General features: G+C 58.8%; 1 protein-coding gene across 1 annotated transcript; it reads right to left on the bottom strand.

The window, feature by feature from the left end:
- Positions 1–201: 201 nt before the first annotated feature.
- TMEM63C (transmembrane protein 63C) lies at positions 202–27,059 on the bottom strand. Its single transcript, XM_066998140.1, has 24 exons — positions 26,883–27,059; positions 13,440–13,554; positions 13,011–13,231; positions 12,555–12,634; positions 11,162–11,249; positions 9,644–9,681; positions 9,089–9,231; positions 8,773–8,824; positions 8,415–8,523; positions 7,769–7,842; positions 7,551–7,631; positions 7,331–7,451; positions 7,092–7,225; positions 6,721–6,843; positions 6,125–6,278; positions 5,451–5,557; positions 4,683–4,769; positions 4,183–4,248; positions 3,926–4,088; positions 3,602–3,707; positions 3,308–3,475; positions 2,906–3,021; positions 2,478–2,549; positions 202–2,365 (listed from the first exon to the last, which is right to left on the bottom strand). Exons 3-24 carry the CDS (start codon positions 13,206–13,208, stop codon positions 2,153–2,155), a joined length of 2,493 nt encoding a protein of 830 aa, XP_066854241.1. The 5' UTR covers positions 13,209–13,231; positions 13,440–13,554; positions 26,883–27,059; the 3' UTR covers positions 202–2,152.
- Between the last annotated feature and the right edge of the window lie 414 nt (positions 27,060–27,473).

Here is a 27,473-nt window from a genome sequence, read left to right as displayed (position 1 = left end):
ACACTGTGGGGTGCTCCTCTGCCCCTGGGCCTTTACTGCTTCCGTGCCTTTCCCTTTACCTCCAAAAATCCTTCCCAGCCCAGACGGCTCCTCTGGGCACCCACTATTCACCACAGTCCCAGCCCCTCCCTGGCTGAGCCGAGGGTGCCAACGCTTCTGTCACCAGGCGGGACGCACGGGGTGATGACACCAGGCAGCGGCTGGGTGAAGTCATTTTATTCAAGGCACGGTCATAGCAATAAATAACGAGAAGGTACAGACCTCTGGCACATTCCTACAGCGTGGCAGCCAAGGGCAGCCGGAGCCCGAGCTCCCCGGGACACGGTGCTGCTCACAGGTACCTGCTGGCCCTCGGCGAGAGGCCACCGAGTCGCCAGACAGAGCCACCAGCATCTTGCCATCCGGGGCAGCCCCGGGACGAGCAGTGGCGAGGATGTCTGGGCAGGGAGCCAGGAGCCCCGCCGGGTGCTTTTTGGGTGCCACAGCCACTGCCCGGGCATGCAGGGGCAAGGGGTCAGTGGGGCTGCCAGGCCAGGGAGCTCAGGCCCACGGCTCACTGCTGGGCTGCCTGTACCCTCCCCAAGGATTTGTGCACCTTGCCCCTGTACCAGACAGCTTCTGTAATGCTGGGCAGGGGAAGTGGCACAGGATGTCCCCGCAGTGCTGCCCCCTGCACACATGTCCCCTGTGCCACCCCTGGGGATGGGCAGGGGTGGGGGACAGGGCACCCCCCCCCCCCCCCCCCCCCCCCCCCCCCCAGCAGTGCGATGCAAACATGAGTCTCCCTTGCAGGAGAAAGACCCAAATCAGCTCTCCCACATCCCAGGGGAGGTCCTGGGCATCACCCACAGGCAGGCGCCAGCTTGTTCCCCCCCCCTCCGCCCCATATCACAGCAGCAGAGTGGGGAGAAACTGCCCCAGCACTGCCCCACTCCTGGGCAGACGGCACCACAGGAGGTGGCTGGCTCATGACAAGGGGTGGGATTTCAGGAGGCTCCTCTCTGCATTTCCAGGTGGGGAGCTCCCAGGCACTGGCACCGCTCTGCTCATCGCCTACCTGCTGGGGCTCTGCCCTGAGCAGGGAACCACCTGGGGGCTAAGCGGGGCTGAGCACGCCCACCCTGAGGGCCAGCACCTGCCCCTGCTCCCTGGGGCCTCTGTGGCTGCTGAGCAAGACCCCAGAAGGCCCAGGGACGCTGCTGGGGCAGGAGCGGGCGTGCATACATCCAGCAGAGCAGGATTCGTTCTCCAGGGGCTCCTGGGCAAGCTGGGGGTGCTGCCAGCACCCCTGTCTCTGTTGCAATGGGATGGAGCCGTGCAGATCCCCATGGCCTGTCCCAGGGGGAGCACGGACAGCAGGAGCGGGAGGATGGGAGCTACCGTCAAAAGGCAGCTGCTGTCATGGCCACGAAACACACTCATCCCTGAAGACCCGAGGGCACAAGCACATTGCAGCAGCAGAGGGAGGGCATAGGGCAGGGCGAACCCTGCCAGGATGGGGTCTTGGCGCCACGGGAGAGCGGGGTGTGCGTTTTGATGCTGCCCCCAGGAAGGGCGGCCGGTGCTCTGGCAGGCGTGGGAGCAGGAGGAGCTGCTCCAGCCCCGTGCACTCACGCAGGCCAAAGCACGAGCATCTCAGCAACCCCTGCTTTAATCGGTGAAGCCCTGGGGGTGGTGTTGGGGGCTGGAGCCAGCACCCAGGGCCACGGGAAGGAGCAAAACAGCTGTCATGGGTAGCAGCAGCAGCGGGTGGGCAAGCAAAGGTTTGGCGTGGCCAAGAGGACATGCGGCTGCAGGCAGGGCCTCCCTCCTTTCCTTGCAGTAAGGTCTTTCAGGAGATCTCACCCCACGGGGCTGCACCTCCTCTTCCCCACCCTGGGCTGGAAGAGGCAGACGGGGACGGGGGGTACAGGGTGGCCGTGCTGCTCCAGAACAGCAGGGCCACGCCACCTTGCAATGGGCTGGGGCCCCCCCTCGCATCAGTCCCACTGTCCCCCTGTCCGGCATCACCCGTGCGTGGGTCCGTCAGCGAAGTGGGCACCCGTCGGTGCTGGCGGCAGGGGCGGTGCGAGGCGCTGGGGGCTGCAGATGGGCTCCTTCCTGCCCCCGGCACATCCTCTGCTCTCGGCTCTCACCCTGGCAGCGGGGCTGCTCACTGGTAGCGGGGCTGGCTCTCCAGCACGGGGCCCGTCCTGTACTCGCCCTCCACCGTCTCCAGCTCCGTCTCGAAGCTCTGCAGGCCCCCGTCCTCCCCATCCTCTGCCGGCTCCAGGTGGTTGCCCATGGTGCCGTAGGACTGGTGTGCCGGGGAGGCCGCCGGCGTCAGGCTCAGCTCAGGCTCCTGCAGGACCGTGGCCACGAAGAGCTGCCCCGGGGGACAGCGGGGGGTCAGGGACCAGGGGCTGGGCCCCAAGGGAACGCATCCCCCGGGCTGGGAGTGAGCTGGGGGCTGCATCGGGCTGGGGAGGGGTACTCACGTTGGAGTTGGGGGTGGAGGAGACGCTGCTCCGCTCGGCATCGTTGAATGCGCCCTCGGACTGATCGGACATCTGGGGAGGGGAGGCTGGGAGGAAGCCACCGCACGGGGGCAAGGGGAAAAGCCTGGGGCAGCTCCGGCTGCGGGCCACCACGCAAGGTCCCCTCCGCAGCAGGACCAGGCCCAATCTCAGCCAAACCAGGATTTAACCAAGCGGGCCAGGAATGCTGCCTGCGTCCCTAATCACAGCACCACCCGGTGCTGGCGTGTCCAGGGATGGGGAGCTACCGTGTGGATGCCCCAGCAGTGTGGGTACCTGAGCTCTTGCTCTGATCCAGGTGCAGCCAAACCCTCAGCCCCCTCACTGCAAACACCCCAGGGCAGTGAGGGGACACAGGGCAGGAGGAGGGAAGGGCTGCCCATGCTCACCTGGTAGCTGGATGGTTTCCGTGGCTGCAGCTTTTTCAGGCAGAGCCCAAAGAAGGAGAAGATGATGCAGGAGAGGAGGCCCACAAAGGTGAAGAGGGTGACAGGGCGGGTGGGACCTAGGGCAGAGAGACACAGGGTCAGGATGTGAGCCTCCAAGGACGTTGAGCCCCAGGCTGGAGCATGCTGGGGTTGTTGTGAGCTCTGACAGCCCCCCTCTCCCCAAACAATAGCTGATACCCATGCATCTGCTGCACCTCCCTCACCTTCCCGCCCCCCTTCCCATCCTTCAGCTGTGCCCAACTCAGGCGTGACACCATCACCCTTCAGGAGTGAAGCTCGTCCCCCAGAGCTTCAGACTGGTGACCCTGAAAAGCGGCAGGGGCAGCCCCGAGCTCTCCCTACCGAGGCGCAGGACGGAGAAGAAGAGCAGCCAGAACATGCAGAGGATGGGGGCCACCACGACCTGGCTGATGGCGGCGATGTGGAGGCGCTGGTTCAGCTTGGTGGGGATGTACACGTAGTAGATGTTGTACCGGTCAACCATGTGCTTGAGCAGCATGTAGAGCAAACCTAGCAGGAGGACAGGGGACAGGGGACGTTGGTTGGCTGTGCCTCCCATGGGAAGCCCCCACATCGCTCCTGAAGGCCGGGACAAGCCATTCTCAGCATGGATGGGGACAGCAGGGCCGTACTCACCAAAGGGGACAATGATGGGGCAGGTGATGCTGTAGGTCATGACGACGGAGAAGATGCAGCAGGTCCAGGCGTACTCCAGCCCAAACTGGAACTGGTAGGCTTGGCTCTGAGGCACAACCAGCAGCGCTGTTACTGCCTTTGCCTCCCCAGGAGCACAGGATTGCCTCACCCCGGTTAGCCCCATACGGCCAGGGCCAGCAGCACACCTTGCATGGTGGCTCGCCACACAAACCTCCCACAGGACCAGGACAACCTGAGCTTCCCCAAAGCGTCCCTGCCATGCCCAGGAGCTGTGTGCGCCTGGAGGTGCCCGGGGCTACGCACCCGCTTGATGTGGAGCCGCTCGGGCTCGGACTTGGCGAGGCAGAGGCGGGCGGTGTAGACGAGGAGGCCGGGGATGCGCAGCAGCTCCATGGCCGTCCCGATCAGGCTGGAGGTGACGACGTAGTTGACAAAGAAAGCGCCGTTGTCTGGGAGGAAAACGCACCTGCCCCGGGGACAAGGAGGGTGAGAGGACAGTGGGGATGGCACCAGGCTCTGCCCGCAGCTCCCCGTGTTTCGGGGAGCAGCCCGGTACTCACTGGAACTTGATGTCGGCCTCGTCCAGGAAGTGGGTGTCGAAGAGCCAGCGGAAGAAGAGGTCCAAGCTGGGGGGAGCAGAGGGGAAGCTCAGAAAGAAGGGGGGGGGGGGGGGGGGGGGGCACAGAGCAATGTGGGGAGCATCCAGCCTCCATGTGCACTGCCCTGCCCCAGGATCAGCCCACACTCACTGGAGCTGGGGCTATGCCGGTACCTGACCTGGTCCTTCTGGGGTCTGCTGAAGGATTCACCCCAAGCCAGGCACCAACACCACCTCAGGCTACGCTGTGACCCAGCACAGCTCCCCACCTCCTCTGTAGGGTATTTTATGTCTGCGTCCATCTGGGAGCAGCTCTGCACCACTAAAGCATGAGCATTTTCCTCCCCAGAGACAGCCATGTGTCATCGGTGGCTGAAGCAGCTCCTGTCCCTCAACCACTTGGGCTGACTTGCGGAGAGGAGAGGAGCCCAGTGTGACTCCAGGCTGCCCGTTGGCCCCTACCTGGTCAGCCCCAGCGAGGGCAGGATGATGACCATGAACACCAGGAAGAAGAAACACTTGTGCATGGTGAGCTGATTCTCACTTGACCTGGGGAAAGGGGGGAAAAGAGAACTTTGCACTCCTCAGCGGCAAGGCAGCAAGCAGGGTGAGAGAGGGCTGGGCTGGATCTAGGTCTTCACCAGAGAGCTACCACCAGCTCAAGGATGCCACATGTCCTTGAGCTGTGCACCTACTGGGGTGCTGCAAAACTTCTCCCAGACTGTGTGGGAGTCAGGGATGGACCTCCTGTCCCTCAGAGAAGGATGGCAGGTGGTGGCGATGCTCCTGCAAGGACTCAGCAGAGCAGGCACAGGGGTTTGGGCTGGCAGAGGGTCAAGACAGAGAGCAAATTGTAGGAACTGGGCAATGCTTCCTCTGCTATGAGACCCTGAGCATCCTAAATCTGCATGTCCACCATGGAGAGCTGGGATGTGCCTCCCAAGTCAGGGCGAGGGCCCTGCTGCAGCCAGTCTACCATCACGCCATCCCTTCTGCCAACTTCTTCAGACCCATGTTAAAACCAGCTCCACCTGTACTTGAAGGTGTTCAGCAAGGAAATGGTTCCTTTGGGTACAAACTGGATTTTGGCCAGGGCAATGTCCATGGGGCTCTGTGTGGTCTGCCACACCACAGCCTGCCTCCCTGCAGGTCGGGTCTGGTGGGTCCCAGTGAGGTTCCTCCCATCCAACGCAGCCCTGGGCAGCCCTGGGCAGCGAGGGGACCCGTTACCTTGTCCAGTGAGACTCGAAGAAGGCCGAGTAGTAGACAAGGAACGGCAGGAAGACAGAGAAGGCCCAGAGCAGCAGAGTGGGGAAGAACTGGGTGATGATGGGGTTCTGCAGTAGGAAAGATGGGGGACACCCTCTTAGGACTCTGACAGCTCCAGGGAGCACAAGCTGAGCCCACCCACGCTGCCACTGTTCCACCGTGCTGGAGGCAGCTCCCTGGGCAGATGCACGTGGAGCATCCCCTCCCCGAGCAGGGACGTTGGTTCCAGGAGACAAGAGCTCAAGAACTGCCAAGTGCAGCATGGGCACGCACCAAGACCCAGAGCCCCCCCACCAGCTCACAGGTCAATGAGCAGGGAGGCAATGTGCTGCTGGCAGCATCTGACAGCTCCTGAGCTCTTCCTGACCCTCTCCTCCATGAACACCAACCTGCCCTTCCCCACGGACACAGGCACCAAAGCTCAGGTATGCCCAGGGGGGCAGGACTCTGCCACAAGAACCACACACAAGAACAGGACAGCCAGGGGCATGAGCTCTCCTTGCCCCTCATCAACGCCCATCCCACTGATGGCTCATAACCAAGGGCCCACACCGAGCTGGGGCTCTGTCCTGGCCATGGACAAGTGTTGAAATGCAGACCCTTTAGGAAAGCTGGCACGGGGCTCCAGGAACTACCTTGAGGCTCTCCACAGGCCGTGTGACATTGAACATGTCCATGGTATTGACGATGATGGCTGGTGTGGTGAGGAAGAAGAGGAGGATGAAGAGGCAGATATTAAGGAGGATGAATCGCAGCCACCAGGATGTGCCACGGACTGACAAGTTCTCCCTGTGAGAAGAAAAGATGACTTGGATGTGGTGTGGAGGAAAAAACATGTGTCTAGGGTCTCCCAGCCCAGCCCTCCAGCGCTGTGTCCTGCTCCCCATGCTGACCACCCCACAGCCCTTGCTCTGAGCCCTCCCTCTCCCTTCTCCCCGCACTGCTGCATCACCACTGCAGAGCCCCCAGGGCTGTGTATGACCACAGTGGGGTCTGTGCCACCCTCTGAGGAGGCTTTGGAGTCAGGCCAGAAAAATCAAAGCCTGGCACTCACCCCGAACCTTGTCTGGCTGAGCCCTGCCACCCGTGGGGTGATCACCCCGGTCACAACTGGTGACTTCTGCTACAGCTCTGGGCATGGGTGGCTTTCCTATAGCTACTGGCACGGGTTCCCCTTCCTGGCTGCTTGCCCTCCTTTCCCCCCTCCATCCTTCCCACCACGGGGGTTCACCAGATGATATCGTTGGGTGCAGGGGCGTAGCGCACGCCCCAGTGGTGCGACTTGACCACGGTGGTCACGGAGGACTGCTGGGGGTGCTTGCGGCAGTGGATGTGGCTGTAGTCCTTCAAAATCCTGCAGGAGGGAGCCCGGGGTCAGGTCTGAACCGACAGCTCAGGACCCCCCTGCTTCTCATGAGCCTCCCCCTGCAGCCCCTGGCAGGCAGCAGAGGCACAGCGAAGACAGACCCGTCACCTGGATTTGGCCGGGAGAGCCAACAACGTGTCCCAGCTCCCCTGCATTCCCCAGCAGTGGTGGCCCCATCCCACACCACCGCCAGGCTGGGGACCGTGCTCATGCCAGCAGGCCCGATGGGCACTCACACAGCTGTCATCCGCTCGTCCTGGAAGGTGACGAAGGCCATATCGAGCCGCTTCAGCGTGATGCGGTTGCGCTCGGCATTGAACTCATCCGTGAGCTTCTCCTCCAGCTCCCCGTAGTACTGCTCGGCGTCCACCTGCAGGAGCAGCCCTGGGCTGGGGCACGGGCAAGCCACCACGCTGCCCGCAGCCCTGCCCACACTGGGGACACGCTGCCCGCAGCCCTGCCTGCACCATCCTACCTGCTCAAAGCCACAGAAGCGGCAGCAGAAGATGCGGGCACACGGGTGGGTTTTGATCATGATCTTCCCCTCTTTCTGTGCCTTGGTGGTGAAGTAAAGCCTCCCCTTCATTGCCTTGCGCCTGCCGGGAAGCAGATAGAGAGGAGGGTTGTTCAGGGAGCTGCCTGCATCACACAGGCAGACAGACTGACAGAGAGCTGCAGGGTCACCATGCACTCACCTCTCCACATCCAGCTTCATCAGCTTGCGTACGTCGAAGCAGAACTGGACGTTGGTGACAGTACAGCTGGGATAGGCCTCGCTGCGGGCACATGGACACAGTGGCACTGGGGGACATGGCCAGGGACAGCCTCTCCTCCCGGGCCTGGGGCAGCTCGTGGCCAGCCTCCAGGCAGCCCAGGTAGGACAGGCACGTCCTGCCGAGTCACAGCTACTCACTGGAAATGCTTGATGATGAGGGAAGGGTCTGTGATCTCCTTGGGGATGTGGGTAACCATCAATGTCCGGGCGACCTGGGGGAGGAGAAGGGGCAGAGGATGGGGCTGGGGTCCACAGGCCATCTTGCAGCTGTCCTGCTCACACCAGATCATGCTTCATGGCCACATCTTCTGCGGCACAGATGGGGAAGGGATGTGCGCAAAAGGAAAGGGCTCAGGCGCCATCCTGCACTCAGGTGGGGGCAGAGGGAGGTGCAGGACCCACAGCCTTGGTCCCCTGGTGGATGTCCCACCTGCCAGGAGGCAGAGGAGAGCTTGAGGGTGCTGACTGCCAGCCCTGGAGCCTGGGTCACTGCAGAGCTCCTCAGCTGTGGGGACACAGCTGGACACAGCCACCTCACAGACAGCCAGATGCAGCCGAGCTTCCGTCTTGGTGAAAAGGCAGCAGTGGAGAGTTGCCTCCAGGCTGCCAGGCTTTTTCCAGAAGCAGGAGAAAAACAACCTTATCTTTCCCTGTCTGCCCAGGCCCTGGCTGTTTCTCAAGCTCTCCGTATGTATTTGGACCATCCTTTCTTCAAAGCATGCTCCAAGTTGTCCGTTTGAGCTGAGAAAGGCGGGCTGGTGGCTGTGGGGAGAATATCACTCACCTTCTCGTTCTCTCTGTATTCCAGATGGATGGAGTGGTGAGCCATGCACAGGATGGTGAGGATGAAATAGATGAGGGCGAAGATGCTGTGCAGCCACAGGAGACGGTCCCTGGAGGAGGAGACGACAGGATCAGCTCACACTGCAGCACAGGGACCAGCCTGGTACTCAGCACCTCACCCGTGGCCACCCCAGCCACCCAGCAAGGCCTCCCTGAGCCGCTGCCAGGGCTGGAGACCAGGCAGCACACTCAGGATGAGGGCAGCGCAGACAGACACACGGTCTCCCATGCGTGCCCTGCTGCTCACACAGACCATTCCCCGTCACGGGGCGGTGCTCCCTGACACGGGAGCCACATACTGTGTCGGGATGTTGGCGATGGTTGTCCGGCCGAAGTGGGTGGGGTTGTGTCCTGCAGGGGAAGAAGACAAGCAGGAGGTTACGGGAAGCCAGTGCACAACGCATCTCTGTGCTTGCAGGGCAAACGGTGCCAGTGGCCCCCCTTCACTCCTCCTCTCCTCCCATCTTCCTAGGACCCCAGCAAGCCCTGCCACCCTGCAGCTTGCTGCCTTTTCCTCTGCCCTACAAATGACAGAGGGGTCCTTCTGCCCCCTGTCCCCCCAGCACTGTGCTTGTGCCACACTCCCGAGCCACCCCAAGACTCGGGTGCACCTACCCAGGAGGTCCCCCGAGAAGTTGACGGGCAGGATGACGGCGACGGACAGCACGCAGACCAGCATCAGCAGCACCAGGAGGTGCCGCTGGAAGGAGAGGTAGGTGGTGGCGTCGATCCCACACTTGCTCTGAATCTCCTCATCCCTGGGGGAGAGGGGTGGGGGTGAGTGCTGGTGGTGCCTCCCCACTGCTGCAAGAACCACCACCTCCTCTCGCCCCTGGGACACTGGGGCACACCATGGGGCTGCTCCCGGCCCACAACACCCATATAAACTCATAGCATCCTGCCTGTGGTATGTGAGATTCAGGCACAGAGGGAATGGGGGAAGCAAACAGCCCTCAGGCTGCCATCCCGTTGCAGGACTGGCTCCTACCAGGAGAGACTGAAGCCCTTGCCTTTGGGGCAGGAGCCTGGGGTCAGCAGAGCCACGGGGGGCAGGCAGAGGGGAGCCCCTGCCCTCTCTCCTTGGGGGATGTTTTAGCAGGGCTGTTGGGCCACCACCCGCAGACAGCAGCTCCCTGGGGCACAGCCCCAACACCGACGGCACACACTTACTTCATCTGGTAGATGGAAATGAGCCAGGAGCAGAAGCCCTGGAAGGGAAGAGAGTCGGGATGAGCAGGACACGGAGACGGACCTCGGGTGCGGGTCTGAGGGGGCTCCGCTCCGGGCTGAGCAGAGGCAGTGCCCGGGGCTGCCCAGCGGCCTGGCTGCAGCACTGGCCAGGGGCAGGTGCCCAGGGAGGAGCAGGACACATGGGCCATTTCTGCAAAGCAGTCTCCGGGCTGTTTTAATGTCCAGCCCAGAAATGCCCTTCTCTGCGCCTTTGCTATCAGTGCCCACCAAGCAATATGCTTTTTGGACCACTACTGAGCACCAAGCCAGCACTGCCATACAGCAACACAGGACAACGCCAGTATCTTGTGTAATAGCTCCCTCCCTCTCTCTGCACAGGTAACATCAGGCCTTTTATCCCCTAGCTGTTACTTTACACTTCACCTACACTACAAGCTCAAGGTCTTTCTGCAGTCCTCCCTGCCATGGCTGTGTCCAACAGCACACAGCTCTGTCCCCTCCTCTCGCCCCCTTTCTGGCGGTTTTATGATGACCTTGAATGCAAAGGGCCTAAGGGAGAGCCCTGTGGGGTGCCCTCACCCTCCTGTGAGAGCTGACACCTTGTTCCTCCTCTCCTTTCCCCAGCTTTACCTGGGGGTGAAGCGGCTCCTCACCGAATGCAGGCACGGAGGCTTAACGCAGAGCTCCTGCCACACTCTGCTTCTCAAGCAATCGTTTTCTGTCTTCAACATCTGTTAGCCCCACAAGCCCTCTGGCACGCTTCCTGTTCCTGATGTGTGTGAAGAATTTAAGTACTTGTTTTTAAGCCTTCTACAAATGTCTCCTCAAACTCCTCTGCCCGCTCCTCTGAGTGCATTTTACACCTAACTTGGCAGAGTTCAGATTTGTCTCATTTGGGAACAGCTTAACTTTTAAAAGGGTGCCTTCTTACATCTATTAATCTCCCTTAATCTGCTCTTTAGCCATGCTGGCTTTCCTTTTGGTCTTTCTCAGTTATTTTTGATGAGCAATATACATTTACCCAGAGCACCCAGTACCGTGCCTTTAAATAGTCCTCTTGCCACCTTCAGGGATTTTGCTTCTTTGAATTCCCTGCCTAGTTTGTTGGGTTTTTTTTAATAAATTCTGTCATTTTTTTTCATAGCCACAACAGTGATTGATCCTTGAACTTTTGTTGCCCAAAGAGAGAAAGAAACAAACAGCAGAATGCGTCGGTCCGTGCTTGTTTCTAGCAACACGTTTTGTGCCTGATGCTGCAGAGAGGAAAAAGAGACACCAATACAGCGATGTACTTGTATGGAGAGAGGGGAGATGCAGGATGCAGGGGGCTCTTGGTGCTCGTGGCATTGGCAGGGAGGTGCTGGGGGGCGGCTCAGGGCTGCCTGTGCGGTGTCACTGGCAGTGAGTGCCCTGGGAACACCCCACAGTGGGACGAAGTGACCCAGGAATGCCAAGAGCAGCTCCGGGCTGTCCCTGCCGCGGCCGCTGTGAGCTCACCACGTCCTTGTTGTCGACATCCAGGGGGCTGCTCTCCGACGGGGACTTCTCCTTCTCGCTCTGCTCCCCGTAGAAAAGCGACGTCAAGCTTTGGAGGGAGGAGAGGAGAGGAGGGAGTGAGGCGGGGAGAGGCAGCAGAAAGGAGAGGGAGGGCACCCACGGGAAGCCATGCACTGAGCTTTTCCTCAGGGAGCAGCCTGGCTGCTGTGGGGCCGTGCAGACCCAAATGCAAGGTGTGTTTAGGTCAAGTGACAGAGGAGGGCAGTCGGTGGGAGGCAGGATGCTACAACGGCACCCGCACCCCAGGAACTGCCCCTCGCCATGCATCCTGCACTGAGGCTGCAGATGTGGTACTCCAGTGAACAGAAGCACCCCTGTCCACCTCCAGGCTTGGCTCCAGAGCCCGAGCCCAGGAGAAGCTGGCAGAGTGAGACAGGAGCAGGGCTTTTGCCAGGCTTGCTCCCAGCCTCGCAGAGACCCTGCGTGTACCCGCCTGCCAAAAGGAAGATGTGCTGTTGCCTGGGGCAAGCCCTGCTCAAGCAGCACATCCTACTCAGAAACCTAGTCCAGGTGCTGCTTTCACCATGGCAACAGTATTTTTTTTGTGGGATTCTGCACGTAGCCTGATGGATGGGCCAGGGCAGGGCCACCTCAGTAACATGAACATGTGTTACTGCTGCTTATCTCCCCTGTCCCCTCCTCTGGCCAGCTCTCCACAGTCCTGGGGTGGCAAGGAGGGGGGGGATGCATCTTGGTGCTACCCAAAAGCAGCTCTGAGGCCTCTTTCTTTCCCAGGACAGGGCACTTGCTGGCACCAAGAGCCCTGTCACCAGACTCCCTGTGTCATTACTCACAGGAACTCTGTGTGCTGGGAGCGATTTGGCTGCAGTGGACATGGGGGGAAAAGGAGAGGATTAGAGGTGCTGCTGGCCACCACCACTGCCTGGATTAGGACAAACCAGTGATGGGATTAGGATGGAGTCCAGGACCCAGGTCAGGACTTTTGGGCAAAGGATGCTCATATTGAGCAGCTGCCCCCAGAGAAGTAGGCAGTGGGGCTGGGCAGCCATGGCTTTAATTCAGTCCTTGTCTGGAGGTGCACTGCCTAACCTGTTTGGGTAACAGTCCCTATTTCCTCCTCTTTTCCCTTAAAAAGCTGCCCCTAAGCAAAACCTCAGCTCTGAACCTTCAGGAGGGGGGTCAAAGCTGGCCTGGGCATTCCCTCGCCTGCAGCAGACGGTGCCCATGCCCCCTGGCTGGGAAGGCTGGACCCTCCAGGACCAAGCAGCCAGGCCATTGCCCCTGGCCTGGGGGGACAGCAGCACCCTCCGGGCTCCTCCAGGGGCCGCCCCGTCACTTGGTCTCACCCGCAGTGGCCTCGTGTCCTCCTCACCTATCGTTGTCCATCAGCAGCGCCAGGCGCCCATAGTCCCAAGCCGCTTTCCGAAGGCAGGAGAAGATCAGGAGGAGAAGCTGCAGGAGGAGGGAAGAGGGATGGTGAAGGGTTTTATCACAGGGTCTCACCGCCTCCCTCCTTCCTGTTTTCATGCTCTCACACAACTCTCTCCTCAAGCCAAACTGCTCCTGCTCCATGATCTCACCACTGCTGCCAGGGGCTGGCAGCACACACGACACAGCACAGGTGAATCCCCGTGGCCCCACACATCTCAAGTGTACCTCCAGCACCTGCTATTCCTGGTCTCCCAGGGGTGCCTCCTCTGAGAGGCTGGGACACGGGGAACTGGGTTTACTGGCTAAGGAGGCAGTTCCAGCCCTGACCCCACGTTCTCCAGGAGGTCCATGGGCAGTGTTGTCCATGAACAGGGCACCCCGTTCACGGCCTGCTCACCAGCCAGAGGATGAAGTTGATGGCGAGCACGGTGGGCACGCCACCGAACGGCAGCCCTTGCAGGACGGTGCTGCGGGAGCGGGCGCTGAAGCATTGCTCCTCCGTGCTGTTCACCAGGGTGTCCAGGAAGCTGAGCACGTCCAGCGAGGTGGGGCCGGCACCGTCCGGCGCTGGGTCCACCGAGTACACGCTCTCCATTGGTGCCGTCACGGGGCCTCGGTCTGCAACACAGGGGCAGGGGTGAGGATGGGGCAGCTTTTGCTTGAAAAGGGCTGGCTGGTGACCTTGGTGCTTCCCTCATCCCAGTCCCTCCCAGGGGAGGGCTGTGGGACAGAAGGCAGAGGGTGTTGCTGCACAAATCTCACAGCTACCTTGTGTCCTTTCCCCACTCTCATTAAACCCCGTGCTACTTGGATGTCTCCATCATACCTGAGATAGGTCTCTCTCCACCTCTCCCCCTCACTCCTGGAAGCTGGGTTGAGTCATGGCTACCCTGGTGTGGTCAGCAGGCAGGAACGAGGAGCCAGAGTATTTGCTTGAGTTTCTGAGAACGAGAGAAACGACGACGTTAACAAACAGGCAGCTGGGGCTGCGCTTGCTTCACCGCCCTCAGCCAGAGCTCCTCTTTGTGGGATGTCCTCCAGGCCTCAGCATCGCGGTCTGTGTGATTCGAGAGTCACGGGGCCTCCCTTCTGCCTTTCCACCAGAGCAGGATCGCTCCCTCCAAGACATCCTGAAGTCTTTAGGCTTCCCCCACTTCCTCTGGGAGCTGATAGCGCAGGCTACAGTCGTCACTGGTAGGAAACGCTTAAGGGCCATTAATGGCCAAGGTTGTGGCTTGCTTCCAAAACATTTCCGACCACCACGCTGTGGGGGAAAGGATCCTCGCCAAACCCATGGTACCTGGGGCCCCTGGGAACAACCACCCTACAGGAGCCAGCTAGGTCCCTAATGTCTCTTCCTAAAAGGCCCTGAGGCAGTATGTCTAGTACTTTGTAGGTAAATAAAGCCAGAGGGCTGAAGGCTCTGATTAGGGAGGGAACCAAACGCAATTTTGAAGTTGATCCTGTCCTGAGCAGGGGCTTTCAGAGCTGACCTCCAAGGGGTCCCTTCCAACCTCAGTTATTCTGTGTTTCTGTTCCTGGGGACCTGTGCTGCTGACACCACCACCTTCTGGCCTGTCTGGAATGCGTAAGGAGTTATATGAGTGCCCTGCCCTGTAGGCCTGCTGAGCTGTGATGCTGTGACCACAGCCTGTGCAAAGGCCACGTGAAACCCCACTTGTGCCCATTAGCATGGACTCCTGTGAGCTTTGTATTTTTATCTAAATTCCAGACAACAGAGACTCTGGTGCAGCCCCTGCAGTCACCCAGGCACAGCTGATCGCTGCTGCAGGATGCTCATTGTCCACACGGACAGGACAGATGAAGAACAAGGGGCACGGTCTGTTTAAGCAGTGACGGAGGATCCAAACACAGCCAGCCAGCACCTCAAGGGACCTGGATATGCAAAGTGTTTATGGTGTTTTTTCCCATCAAAACCAAACAGGATCAACTGTGCTTCAACACCAAAGGAAACCTGATTGAGAGGTCCTTGGGGAGTACAAAAAGAGCACACACAGAATGCCTCAGCTCAGAAAGGGGATATTCCTGAGCTCTACATGGATTTGCTTTTGTTGGGAAACATTTACTTCTGATGTGTCAGTGTGACAGATGGGAGACTACAATAGCACATGGTTTCATGTGCGCTGCTGTAGCCTCAGCCTCTCTCTCTTAGACCACGCAGCTTCCTAGCTGAGGAGATTACAGTCCTCTCCTAGAGCTCTTGAGGGGACCAAAGACCCCATCCTGCTGCTGAGCAGAGCGGGCAGGAAGGGGTGCTGGGGCAGGAGCTGACACAGGTACAGGCCGGACACACTGACTGGCTCTGACCTTTTCATCCAGGGAAAGGAAAGACTGAGGAAGAGAGAGGCTTTCAAACACAGAGCTGACAAAAAAAAAGGCTCTGACAGCCTGACAAATGCAAGCAGGTGGACACCAAGAACTCCCAAGGGATTCTCAACCAAAGCTCTTGAGAGCTCAGGGATGAAGAGCTTAAGAACTGGTCTTGGTGCCGGCAGTTTCTGAATTAAACAGAGATGTCAGCCGGCTCTGAAACCATGGGGGCCACTGGGGCCTGTGGCCAGGGTCGTCCCTTTCCTACAGGGTGCTCTCAATCTGTTCTTCCCATGTGCACATCTCCCTCCCTCCCCTCCTCGTGTAAACAGCAGAGCCATCACCATCTGGCATTTTCAGCTGCTAAATAATTCATTGCCTTTTTGTTAACACCAAGAGCGTGTCTCTGACCGAGGGAGCTGTTGGACCTTCAGCAAATAATCGAGGAGACTCCTAGCAACCTCTGGGTCCCTTCTCTGTTACCACCACTCCACCACCCAGCGGGAGGATCCTGCTGCTTGTTTCTTGGCACCGTGTTCACTCTCCTAGGAGGAACATCCTGCCACAGGATGGCAGGTGAGGGGAATTGACATGGAAATTGGCCCAGGCTGGCTTTTCCTATGAAGTCCTTGCTGCTGCCCTCTTTCCCCAGTAGCTGATTATATTTTGCTCCTGGTGGCCAGAAGCAATGGGTTCCTCCTGGAGATGCTGCTGGTCAATCCACTCCAAGCTCTCCTGTCCACAAGCCTCTTAAATGCAAACCTTCACCCACCCAGCCCAGCTGGTCCCAGTCTCCCCAATCAGCATTGTTTTTTCAATGCCAGAATCTTCCTGCACAGAGAAATTCCAGGAGCAGGAGAGGCCTGAAGCCTCCAGGCACCCCCACCCCCATTGCCCAAAAGAGCCATCACATCATGCTCAGTCCTGTAACACAGCCCTCGTGGCAACTCACAGCTCCTCTGAAGCTGATCTCAAGCTCATTTTCTTGCCTTTTCCCTGGTCCCTTCACCCCCAGGTACCCAAACCGGTACCTTTCTGGACCATTTGTTCCAGCTAATCTCGCCTTTTATGATGCTGTTCTTTGACAAGCTTAGGCAAGTTGCATAGCTGCAGCACTACCATTAAAATAACCATTGGGAACAACCAAATAAGTAAATCAGATAAATGTCCTAGGAACGGTGCATGCAGCAAAAATGGCAAGAGGAGATTTCTGCTCCTGCGCACCAGTGACAGCCTGAGGTCAGACCTGTGGTGGGTCAACCTCCCCCCAGCTGCAGGTGACACCTTAAAAAGCAGTGGTCCCCACAGTGAGAGGTCACCTGGGTGCTGCAGGTCAGATTAAAGCTGCTGTCAAAACACCTGAGCTAAATTTATGGGATAATCCAGCATTTTGCAGCACTCTGGTAGCAGCACCGAGAGGTCCAGCCAAGCCCCCAGAATGAGCAGAGCAGCCCCTGGTCCCAGCTACGCCGCTGGCAGGGCACCTTCCTGCCACTGGGATTTTGCTGACCTTTACGGGGCAGCGGAGGAGATGTGGTTGGGAACGACAGAGAGGGATGAGTGTATTCACAGCTGGGGGTGCTGCGAGAGGTCCCCGCTGGCTGTGCATGGGCCAGTGCCTTCATGTGCCAGCCGCAGGCAGGCGTCCCCCCGGGCAGGCGCTGTCCCCAGGCAGTGACAGTGACAGCCACGTGAGGAAACACAGGAGCAGGCAGGGCTGCAGCCGGAAAAATGAAGCAGTAACAGAGAGGCAGAAAGCAGAATACGTGGCCTAATCCATCAAGGTCTGAGTTAGAGGAGAAACAGGGTCAGGAAACGTGCAGAGTAACAGGGAAAGGCAATCCTTGCTTCTCCTCTTTGCGGCGGCTGTGAATGGGCAGTGGATTTATCAGATTGGCCATTCAAAGTGATTTGCTGGATGATTTCTGTGAACCATTTGCAGCGCGCAAGGTTTGCCTTGAATATTCGCTGCCCTGATTGCTTTGTTTATACACCAGCATCTGCTTCTCCTCTCCGGTTGGGTGGGCACTAATCCAGAGAATCAGATTTCCAATTAAAAATAAAGCATTTCTTCCATGCGGATGCAATTTTTTTAAAATTTGTCTTTCCCTTTAAGGACCCTGCCAGCAAATTCATTTGCTAGGGTATTCATGGAAAGCTGGAGTAGCAAAACACCAAAACAAAGCCTTGGGAGAGCCCAGATGATTAAGCCAGGTTTCTCTGTGTGCCTGCGCTCATTCAGCCTCTGTGTCCTGCTTGGGCAGGACGGGGACCACTCACTTCTGCTGGTGGATGGGAAGCTGAGGCACGCCTCCAGCACCCGAGCTCGCGTGCCAGCAGAGCCCAGGGCAGGAAAACCGACTCAGCATGACTCGGGGCCTCGGGCTGGGAAGTCTCATCCAGACCCCGTGCTGAGCTCGGCACAGCCTGGCAGAGGCAGCTTTGGCACCGAAGGGCACGGTGACCTCCCCGTCCCTGTAGCTCAGTGCACACGCTGCGGGCCACATCCAGTGCTGACCAGGACGAGCGCAGAGGGAACGGGAACACAGGCACAGCCCTCCAAAACCTGGTGTATGTCCACAGTACCCCTCAGTGCCTCTCCCTTTGCCCTTCCCTCTTCTGATCATGGCCTCCATGTCCCGAAGACTGTGGGACCCAGGATGTGCTCTACTCCCTCAGTTTCTACCACAACCCCCAAGCCATAGGACCCTTGGTCCACCTCCATGCACCTCCATGTTTCCCTATCGGTGGTCACCCTCCCCTCAGCCCAGGCCCTCTCCTCCACCAGGAGCTGTGTCCGGTACCTCCACGGCCCTTTCTCCAGGCCTCAGGGGGGCCTCGCTCTCCTCCCACCACTGCCACACACACCGCGGCTCCTCCGAGCCAAGGATGCTGCCGGCATGGCACAGCTCACCCCGCCACACCGTGTCCCTTGCCTTTGGAAACCCACTGAGCACGGCTGCTGGGACGGTGGTGGCTGGCACCGGCCCTCTGGCAACGCTCCTGTCGAGGCAGGATCCTACACGGGTGCCGCTGCCTCTGCCACCAGCAGCATCTGTCTGCACCACGCTAGCCAGCACCCTGTGAGCTGCTCCTTTCCCCAGCCCCAGGGGACAAGGCGTCCCTCCACCAGCCAGTCTCACACTGCTGTCCCTCCTGAAATCACTCTGGAAAGCCCCAAGAAACGATCTTTTCCCTTCCCTCCCAACATCTGCAGCAGCCTCCAGCCCCTCCAGGCCCTGGGGAGGTTCAGGAAGGCTCTGCTGAGCCCACAGCACAGTTTTTCAGCAGAAGACTCTGTCCCATCAGCAGCAGGACGGCCGCTGTGTCACAGAGAACAGGCACAGGCCCTGTCCCAGGGATGTCCCTTGTCCCCGTATCTCCCCTGGGTGGTGGTCACCTCCTCTCCCACCGCTCCCAAACGGTCCCACCAACACCCCTCACCTCAGCTCCGTGACTCGCCAGGAGGGGAGGATTGCTGCTCTGTTCTGGGGAGCCAGGTGAGTCCCTGCTCTCAGGAGCGGCGGGTTGCCACCGCATTCAGGAACCCTGTGCAGGGACACATTGCCCCAGGGGCAGAGCAGCTCTTCTCCCACTCCTCCTCCACGTGCGTGTGATCGAGCAGCGGTGAGCGGGAAGGAGCGATAACCTGTGTTTGCTTTACACCCCGATGCCCTGCTGTGCACACTGTGCTTCCCCAGTAACGATGCTCAGCCCCACGCACCACAGCTGGGATGTGCAAAGCACCGAGCAAACCCAAGGCTGTGCTGACAGAGCTGCCACAGGAAAGGGTCCTCCTCGCGTATTTATCACCTGTGAAGCTGGTAACCACAGCATGCTGTGTTTGGGCAGAGCCAAACCAGCACGTGCTGCTCTCGTTTGGCATCAAAAGCGGAGGGAGACCTCTCAGGAAGGCTGCTGTGGGAGGTCGGGCACTGGGAGGCAGATCGCTGCTTCCCCCTCCAAGGTAACCAAGCTCAAAGAGACGAGGGTGTCACAGCAGACGTGGAGAAAAGTGCCACCTCCTCCGGAAAAACACACCCTCATGGAAACCCGTACGGAAAACGACAGTGGCTGTGTCCAGGCCCACAGCAGGTCACAGCTGCTGTTCTCACCACCAAAGGGTACCAGGAGCACTGCGGTCTCTGGGGATGCGGAAAAGGAAAAGGCAGGACAGCAGCTCCTCCCTCCCCAGGTCCCTTTTGCTGCTTGGAGAGCGGTGGGAGGTGGCGAGGAGAGTGGGAGTTTCATGTGCTGCCTTTTATAAAGCCACCTGCTGCCCAGAGACTTCTCTCCATCTGGAGCCGCCAGCTCAGCCCCAGGCAGCACCAGGGAGGGCAGGGAGCCTGCCCGGGGCAGAGGCCAGGCGAGGACTGCGCCTGTGGCTGCACAGTCCCCAACAGCAGGAGGCTGGGGAGCCAACTGAGCCCCTGCCTGAACGCCCAGAGCTCACCACAGCTCGCTGCAGCTGAGCACCAGAGGAGCACCCCCCCAGGACCACCAAGCGCAGCCGTCACAGCTCCCCCAACACCGCCTGGGCCCACCCTGCCCCTAACGCCTGCAGCCAGCCCTGAGCATCCTCACCCCACATCCACACAGGGCTGGTCTCGGGTGGGCAGCATCGCACTGGTCCCGTTCATCCCTCCGGGGAGGCCTCCACCACCGGCTGCTGCCAGCTGCCCCCCCCTCCCCGGGCTTTTCTCCTGAGGTTCAAGCATCTGCAATGTCCCCTGCAGCCGATTCTGCTCCCGGAGCAAAGAAACCCTCCTGCCCTGCTCAGCTCACCTCTTTGCAAGCACAAAAGCTTCTTCCCGAGAGCAGTGGCTTACAGCACTACACACACACACACACAGGATGTAATTTTAGAGCATTTGCAGAGCTAGAACACTTTCTATCGCCTGTGCTCGCTGCCAGGAACAAAGAGTGAGATTTGGGCTGCAGCGGGAGCCCACAGCCACACCGCTTGCCAAACCTGGCCCCGGTGAGGCTTTTCTCCCACCTCTGCCCAGCTCCCAAGCAGATTTGGGTAACACCAGACACTGGGATGAATCACGCCGCCCCGAGTGCGTGGGAGCTGGCAGCTCGGCTGAGGCTGCGCCCCGGCGGGTTACACAACGGGGACGGCCCCGTGGTCGCAGCATCCAGCCTCGCCCGCGATGCAGGGATTAGCTCTCAGCCTACAGGTTTGGGTCAATAGAGCTGCAAAGGGAAGGGGAAGCCTTTGATGGTGAACACAGCAGCCTGGAGGAGAGGGCAAGGAGAGAAAATGCTCCCCAAGGCCACCTCCGTCCCCTGGGGACCCATCCGTAGGAAAGGGCGCAGGACCCACCAAATGGCCACCTTCCCCCAGTGCAGGAGTGAATTTGGTCCTCAAGCAGGGAGAAGGGAGGAGGCTGAGCCAGTCCCCCAGCCTCCCGCAGCCCCTGGGGGAGATGAGATGAGCGGGAAGCGGCTGCTGCGGAGGGAGGCAGCTCTCCAGCAAGCTGCAGCCGCGGCTCCGCAAGGCACACACTGTTCCAGCCTCCTCCCGCTGCGCCGGGTGCTCCGGCAAGACAGCTTGTCCCCATCACTGCTGTGCCCCCCTTCCCCAGGGGAATCCCCCAGCCACCCAGCATTGCCACAGCCGTGTGCCCACCCAGCACCCAGGGGTAACGTGGGGCGCCGGGCAGCCCTGGAGCACCAGAGATCAGAGGGGGATCCGGGGGCTGTTGGGATGGGAACGTCAGCGCACCCCCAGGCAGCGGGAAGGGGACGAGATGTCTGCTCCGGCCATGCCCGCTGCCCAGCTGCGGCACGCAGCCAGCACAGGGGCCTCGGGAGTAACGGATGTGACAGAGGAAAACACAAGAAATGGCTTATTTCCCGTTGGGCTGAGAAGGAAGTGGCACATAGAGTGGCTGGGCTGGGAAAGGGACTTGGTGTCGGGAGGAAGAGAAGCCGTGGGCCAGGAGGTGCAGCATTGCCCAGAGCCAGCAGTGGGGAGGCTCTGTGGACAAGTCACCCTTGGGCTCTCTGGGACCTGGGAGAAGACCAAGATGGCCAGTTTTCGGGGCAGGGAGGCACAGCTGCCTGCAGTTTCTCCACACAAGGCTGCCTTTCCCCATGGGCAGAACCGCCTCGCAAAGCAGGCACTGGGGAAGGCTGGCAGCCCCTCGCCCTGCTCAGCAGCACCTGCACCAGGAATGCAGCCAGCCAAAGAGATCTGGGGGTCCAGGCAGGGAGCAGCAGCCCAGACACAGTCACTACAAATTTCTGCAAAGCTCAGAGGCAATTGGAGGCCAAGCAGGGGTCAGACAGGCCCTGCATTTGTTTGGGGAGAGATGCTCAGGGATGCAGCGCTGATACCAAGGGGTGTTCGCAGCAGCTGGGGTGTCCTGGCCCAGCCCAAGCTCCCACTTTGGGGCGGTGGTACCGGGCAGTTTGCGCATGCTGTGCTGCCATCCCCGCTCTGGGAAGCATCTCCCCACCTGCAAACACAAAGAGCCTGCTGCCGGCTTGAGCAAACCTGAGCTGAGCGTGCAGGATAGCTGAGGGTGAGGCAGCATGATAGCAGCCTGCTGACACAACTGATCTCTCCTCAAGATCCAGCTGAGCCATGGGGATCAGAGAGCTTTCCTTCGTGCGTGGGCTCCTGTTCGGGGAGCAGGCACTGAGCAATGAGAGCAGGATCAGACCCCAAGTCCAGCTCACAGCGCCTACCACCCTTTAAAGGCTGCAGGCAATGGGCATATGGAAACTTCTTCTGCCCCCTGCCATAACGCTGTCCCAAAAAATACCAAGCCCCATCACATGTACAATGAAATCCTCTCCCTGCCGAAATCAGCAGCAACACTTCTTTCACTGGGACCAGAAATTCACCTCATTTTGGATGGAAAGAAACCTCAGAAATTTGGCTGCAGGGCCTGTCTGAATAAACTGGGAGGCAGTCAGAGGAATTTCTCTCACATGTAGCTGCTGGGATGAATTAATCCTGAACCCTAATGATTACCCTGGAACACAAGTGCAGTTGTAGTCCATAGTAGTACATGCACAATACGTGGCATAGCAATTATGGCACGGCAATATTCGGCAATATTTTATAAGTCGCATTACAAGTTTTGTATGACTTGGCTTAACCGTATGTGTGGAAGAATTCATCCCCAAACTTCCCTGCAATGACTGAACTACCCTAAAAGTCTTTAAAATGTGACTTTCTCAGGAGGTGGCACGACCGCCGCAGCTTTTATTAGTATTATTCACTTTGTTGCTGTTTTTGTTCTGTTTCTGAATGAGGAAGAGTTTGATGAAATTTCATGGAAGGAAACACAAGAAATTAAAAACTTGGATGAAAGAAAATTAAACTCAATGGAAAGCTCCCCAAAGAAAAACCCAATGAAACTGCCTGATCAGAAGATTAGTAGCAGTGTAATATGAAAGGAAAAAGCAATAAAGAGGACTTGGAACCAGAACAAATAAAAGAGCCATGGCTTTTTGAAACATATACCTGACATAAAAGTAATCACATTTTGTCTGAGCTAAAAACTTTTTAAATTAAAATACAGCCAATTCAAAACTTGAAATTACAACAACCTACATGCTAAGACTTCAGATCACTCTGATCTGTGAAAAATAAGTAGAAATTTGTGCATTATGTCCTTGTTGCCAGAGAGATGCTCACTGCCTAAGCACCTGGAATTAAAACCTGATGAACTCCAAAATCAGCTCTGACAGCAGCAACCTTTTTAAAGGAAAAAAAAAAAAAAAAGAAAGCTTAAATTAATTAATACAGTGATTAGTTTATTCAAAGTTCAGAAAATTACTGCAAGTTAAAGCGGGAGAGGCTCATTGCCTTTCCAATCCCAATAAAAATGAAGTGTGAGAGGAGAACCTCTGCTAGTTCTGAATTCTTAAAAGCCAGAAATGATCAGATCATATCACCAGTTCTATTTCATATCTCCTAAATTCTAATTAAATTCTGTTCCTATAATGGAGTCATTATTGTTAAATCATTACATATACAAATAATGCTTTCATAAACTTTTTTTTAATGGACACATACATTTTAAGCTGTTTTATTTAACCAGCTAGGAACCATTTTCAAATGCTTGTTTTCTGCATTTTGAATACGATTTCATTTTCCACTGAAATATAGTGGGACCAATTTTATAACAAAGAATGAAGTGAAATCTAATAGTGACGTGTCCCCATTTTCTGACACAAGAACCACAGACATTAAGAATCCTTGGGGATCACACTGCGGTGACCGAATCACAGACGTGCTGCGGCTGGAGGGCACCTCTGGAGACCTTCCAGTCCAACCTCCCTGCTCAAAGCAGGGTCAGATAGAGCAGGTTGCTCAGGGCCATGTCCAGGCAGGCTTTGAATATCTTCAAGGATGAAGACTCGGGATCCCAGCTGCCCAGGTATCCTGTGACCTGCCGTCAGCCACTTCCAAGCCCCACGAGTCACCCCCTCAGCTTGCCAGCCCTTGCACAACGTCTCCACACCTCAGCCTCTGCCACCTCCTATGGAGGATTGGCCAACGCAGGGTCCCCAGGCCTCAGCTCAGGTACCACCACCCAGATACCCTTCCAAAACTGTGGTTCCCCCAACTGCATCACCTCTACCTTCTCTGAATTTCGCTCTCCCTCACACCATCCAACGTGGCACGTCCAGGGGCTTCTTGTCCCAACCTCCATCACCTCCTGCCCCAGCTGCCTCCCACCACCACCTCCCAGCTAACAATAAAATGAACCCCGGTGGAGCCCCTTCCACTGTCTCTTAGGAGGAACTCAGAAGTACACGAAGATATATTTTCCCACCTCTCACACCCTGCCTTTTAGCACTTGGGGGTGCAGTGAAGCTTGGCTCACTCAGACCCTGCCCTCCTCTCAGCTCACCCACAAACTATCTACAAATAACGAGACATCGATGCTGAGCAATCATGAGGAAGCATGTAGGGGACTCAGGTCACCCAAAGCTTTCACGTGCTCCCAATTTGCTCTGGTATTCCATTTTAAACACATCTTTACCTGAGATCAAACTAGAACAGCTTTAGAAACTCCTCCTTGGCCTAAGAGGTACCCGCAGCCTCTCATGGAGACAGTGCTGGGAGCTGCACAAATGACCCTGGTGCTGAAAGGCTTCCTTACAGTGGCATTTAAGCTCCCCTGAGGCTGAGCAACATTACAGTAATTTCAATTAGCAATGTGATTTCTCAGCCAAAGAGGTTTGCTCTGCAGCCCTTAGCATGGATGAAGCTCTTCCACCCATACAGCCATCCGCTGAGAGGGCCGCACCGGGACAGGCAAAGCAGGACCAGGCGGGGGCTCAGGCTTAGGTAACCACCAGGGGAACCAAACCCAGCGAGGAGGTGCAGGAACCGCCACAGAGGGAAGGCGAAGCAGGGCTTGGGGCAGCAGGATGGGCGAGGGGAGCTCAGGAACCCCTCATCCATCTTCTCCATCCCACCTCCTCCTGCCTCTAGAGAAGCCGTGCAGGACCCGCCCTGCCCCGTCGCACCCATTAGCCACCAACAATCGTGCCCTCGGCTGTGGGAATGGCAGTGCACAGCTACCTGGCCCCGGTCGGTCGCATTGTTACAATGGTGTGAGTAAACTCAGGCCATTGTTGCCACCTAATAACGGGTGATCGCAAACAAATTACCAGCCCGAGCGGCAGTAACTTCAAGGCAGGTTTTAAAAGGCACCTTAAAGTGCTGGGAGATGCCACGTGGGATCTTCAGAAGTGCTGAGACACCTCCTTGCTGGGGGGCCTTACAGCTGTTTAGGGACTGAATGCAATAACGAAGAGCTGAAGCAAATTGAGGCTGGAGCTGCTGCGCTGAAACCAACCCAGAGAGAACAAACACGCTCCGCTGCTTCTCCTGAAACCATCTCACAGCGAAACTGCTCCCGATCTGAGCACAGCACATAAGCAATGCAATGTTTTCTTCAAACTTAGGCCTAAGTACGCTAAATATATTTACAGCAATTAAACTAGGTAAGGAGAGCTGTTTCACCAGACACAGAAGCGATGACTGCAGAAGGCTTCGGTGTTTATAGGACTCATCGAGGAGTCAGCATTTTCACAGCAAGCACAGTGATGTTTTCGTAAGAGTTTATGTGATTGACTGATTAGTTTAATATCAATTGAATTCACTGGTGGGTGTTAGAAACATCTCTCCCTCTCATTGCCGCTCTGGTAAAGCTATCACAGTCTGTTAAGACGGGGGTATTTCCTACGAGGAATATTTCAAGGCAGCAATACTCCTCCCTCTACAACTCTTCAGATTTCGGCTCTGAAACCCGCTCCCTCTACCTCGGGCCACCAGTCCACGTGGCAGAAGGACTGCGTCTGCCTGTGAGGGCCCAGGGACCGCGGCCGCGCTGACGGGCAGCAGTGCTGTGTGCCCCCCGCAGCACCTGAACCGGGGATGTGCTGGTTAACCTGGAGGGGTGCCTTGGAGAGCAGATACAGAGGGATCTGAGTGTTAACACGGAAGAAATAAAAAAGGGGGCTGAAGGGCGTTCAGATGCACTTGCAGGAAGACAGGAGCCAAGATGCTGCCGTGGCAAGCAGGCAGAGGTTTAAGCTTACCGGGAAGCAGGAAAAGCCCATATGTGCTATGGAGTCAGAGGCTGCAGGGGTCGGGCGGCCTCCACGCTTTTATTTATTACTCATTTGTTTGCAAAGGGCTGTTTGCCAGGCTGCTGGAGACAAATCCTTCCTGCAAGAGCTGCCCCTGCCTCCCTCTCCATCTGCCGCCCAGCCCCGGGCACCGCTTCCCAGGTGGCCAGGGGGAAACACCTGCCCCTGCCCCTCTGGCTGCCGGTCCGGCCTCAGGGCCTCTCCTCCTGCCTCCTGCTTCTTCCACACCTTCCCCCATCTCTCCTCTGGACAAACACCGCTAGCCACTTCGGCAGCCAAAACGGCACAGGGTGCCTCCCCTCCACCGCTCAGACAGGCTGCCGGACTTGCCACAGCATCGTAAAACCCCAGCGCGAGGCAGGGCAGGTTGCCACAGCGCGAGGTGAGGTGCTCGCTCCTACCTCCTCTGCCCAGACGGTGTTCCCCTCACCTCCTGCCTCCACCTCTTCTCCCCAGTGAACTCTCTGAAAGGGGAGAAGCAGGCATGCAGATCAGCCCTGGGGATGGCGGATAAACAGTTAAAAGGAAAAAGATGTTCATGCAGAAAAAAAAAAAAAATCCCTCGGCCAGACAAAGGTCTCTCTTTCTCCTGGATAACACCCATTGTGTCTGGGAGGTTTCTGAATTACACCCGGGGGGGTGCAGCACCACGGCCACGCGAGACGGGGGATGGCAAGGCCTTGATCTGTGGGCAAATCTGGATGTGGTCGTGAAGCGGGGGGACAGCAGCTCGGCCAGAGAGCGACCCTACAGCCCTTCCAGCTGGGGTCAAAAGCCGGGGGGCGAGATGGGGAGAGGAGGGGGAGCCGCTGCTCCCCTGCTAGCACGGAGCATCTCCGTCACCGTCAGGTGTGGCGGCTGGCCTGGGTGGCCAGGATGACGCGGGCACTGAGCAGGAGCCGTGGCATGACACAGCGGCGGATGACATCTTACCGCACCTGGGGCCAGCAGCACGGGCGCTCGGAGGGGCTGCCGAGGGGCTGCGGCTCCCTCCTCGCGGGTGCCCCCAACTTGCTCCGGAGGTTCAGGGGAGCCCCCGCAGCCGGCTGGGCCGCAGCCACCCATCGCCCAGGCGGGGACAGGCGTTACTTAAGGCCACCTGGGTGCGCTCCCCGCAATGCTGGCTGCAGATCAGCACCCCCGGTGCCCGGACACCTCCCGCAGCAGCACCCCGGGCCCGCAGCCACCCCGCAGGGTGCCTGGGAGCACCCCAGAGGGGTGCCACGGGCGGACCCCAGCGAGGCGCAGCCCCCCCCGGCTCCGAGCATCCCCCCAGCCCCCCGGCGGCCGCCCCCCGCCCGGCACTGACCTGCCCGGGGCCCGGCCCCGCTCCCGCTGGCTCCGCCGGGGGCCCCGCAGCGCCGCCTTCCTTCCCTCCCTCCCTCCCCGCCCGGCCGCGGGGTGCCCGGCCCGGCACGGGCAGGGGAAGGGGAAGGGGAAAGGGAAGGGGCCGGGGCCGCCGCTCCGCTCCGCCCCGCCGCCCGCCCCGCTGCGGCGCCCGCTCCCCTCCGCCTCCTTCCCCGCCGCCCCGCCGGGGCCTGCGCCGCGGGGCCTGCGGGGGAGCCGCCCCCGGCCCGAAGCGGGCCCGGTGCCGCCGAGCCGCTGCCGGTGCCGCGGTGCGCGGCGGCTGGGGCGCGGCCCGGGGCCCGGGGGGCGAACACCCCTGCCTCGGAAAGGGTCGTGCAGGCTGGCGAGCCTGCGGTGGAGGTGCCTGCCAGAGCGGGGGCACCGGGAACCAAGCGTGCGGTGGGCTGCCGGCCCAAGGGGTGTAGGGGGGCACGGCTCCTCATCCCCACAGGGGCCAAGGGGAGAGAAGAAGCCAGGTGTGTCCCGTAGCATCTCCCCTTCTTGTAAACCTCCTCAGGGCTGAGACCCTGAGATGGCTCTCTGCTGATTTTGG

The sequence above is a fragment of the Anser cygnoides genome, chromosome 5, assembly GCF_040182565.1.
Source record: "Anser cygnoides isolate HZ-2024a breed goose chromosome 5, Taihu_goose_T2T_genome, whole genome shotgun sequence".
Classification (NCBI taxonomy): domain Eukaryota; kingdom Metazoa; phylum Chordata; class Aves; order Anseriformes; family Anatidae; genus Anser; species Anser cygnoides.
Note: the sequence above shows the minus strand (reverse complement) of the source record. Positions and strands in the feature narration are given on the sequence as shown.

Bases quoted from the DNA above. Each gene is read 5' to 3' on its own strand.
- TMEM63C (XM_066998140.1), bottom strand. From the start codon at position 13,208: ATGGAGAGCGTGTACTCGGTGGACCCAGCGCCGGACGGTGCCGGCCCC. The intron at 6,844-7,091 runs GTGAGTGCCCAT...TCCCTCCTGCAG, and splicing joins GACGAGCGGATGACAGCTGT to GATTTTGAAGGACTACAGCC. The intron at 4,249-4,682 runs GTAGGGGCCAAC...TGCTCCCCCCAG, and splicing joins CCCTCGCTGGGGCTGACCAG to CTTGGACCTCTTCTTCCGCT.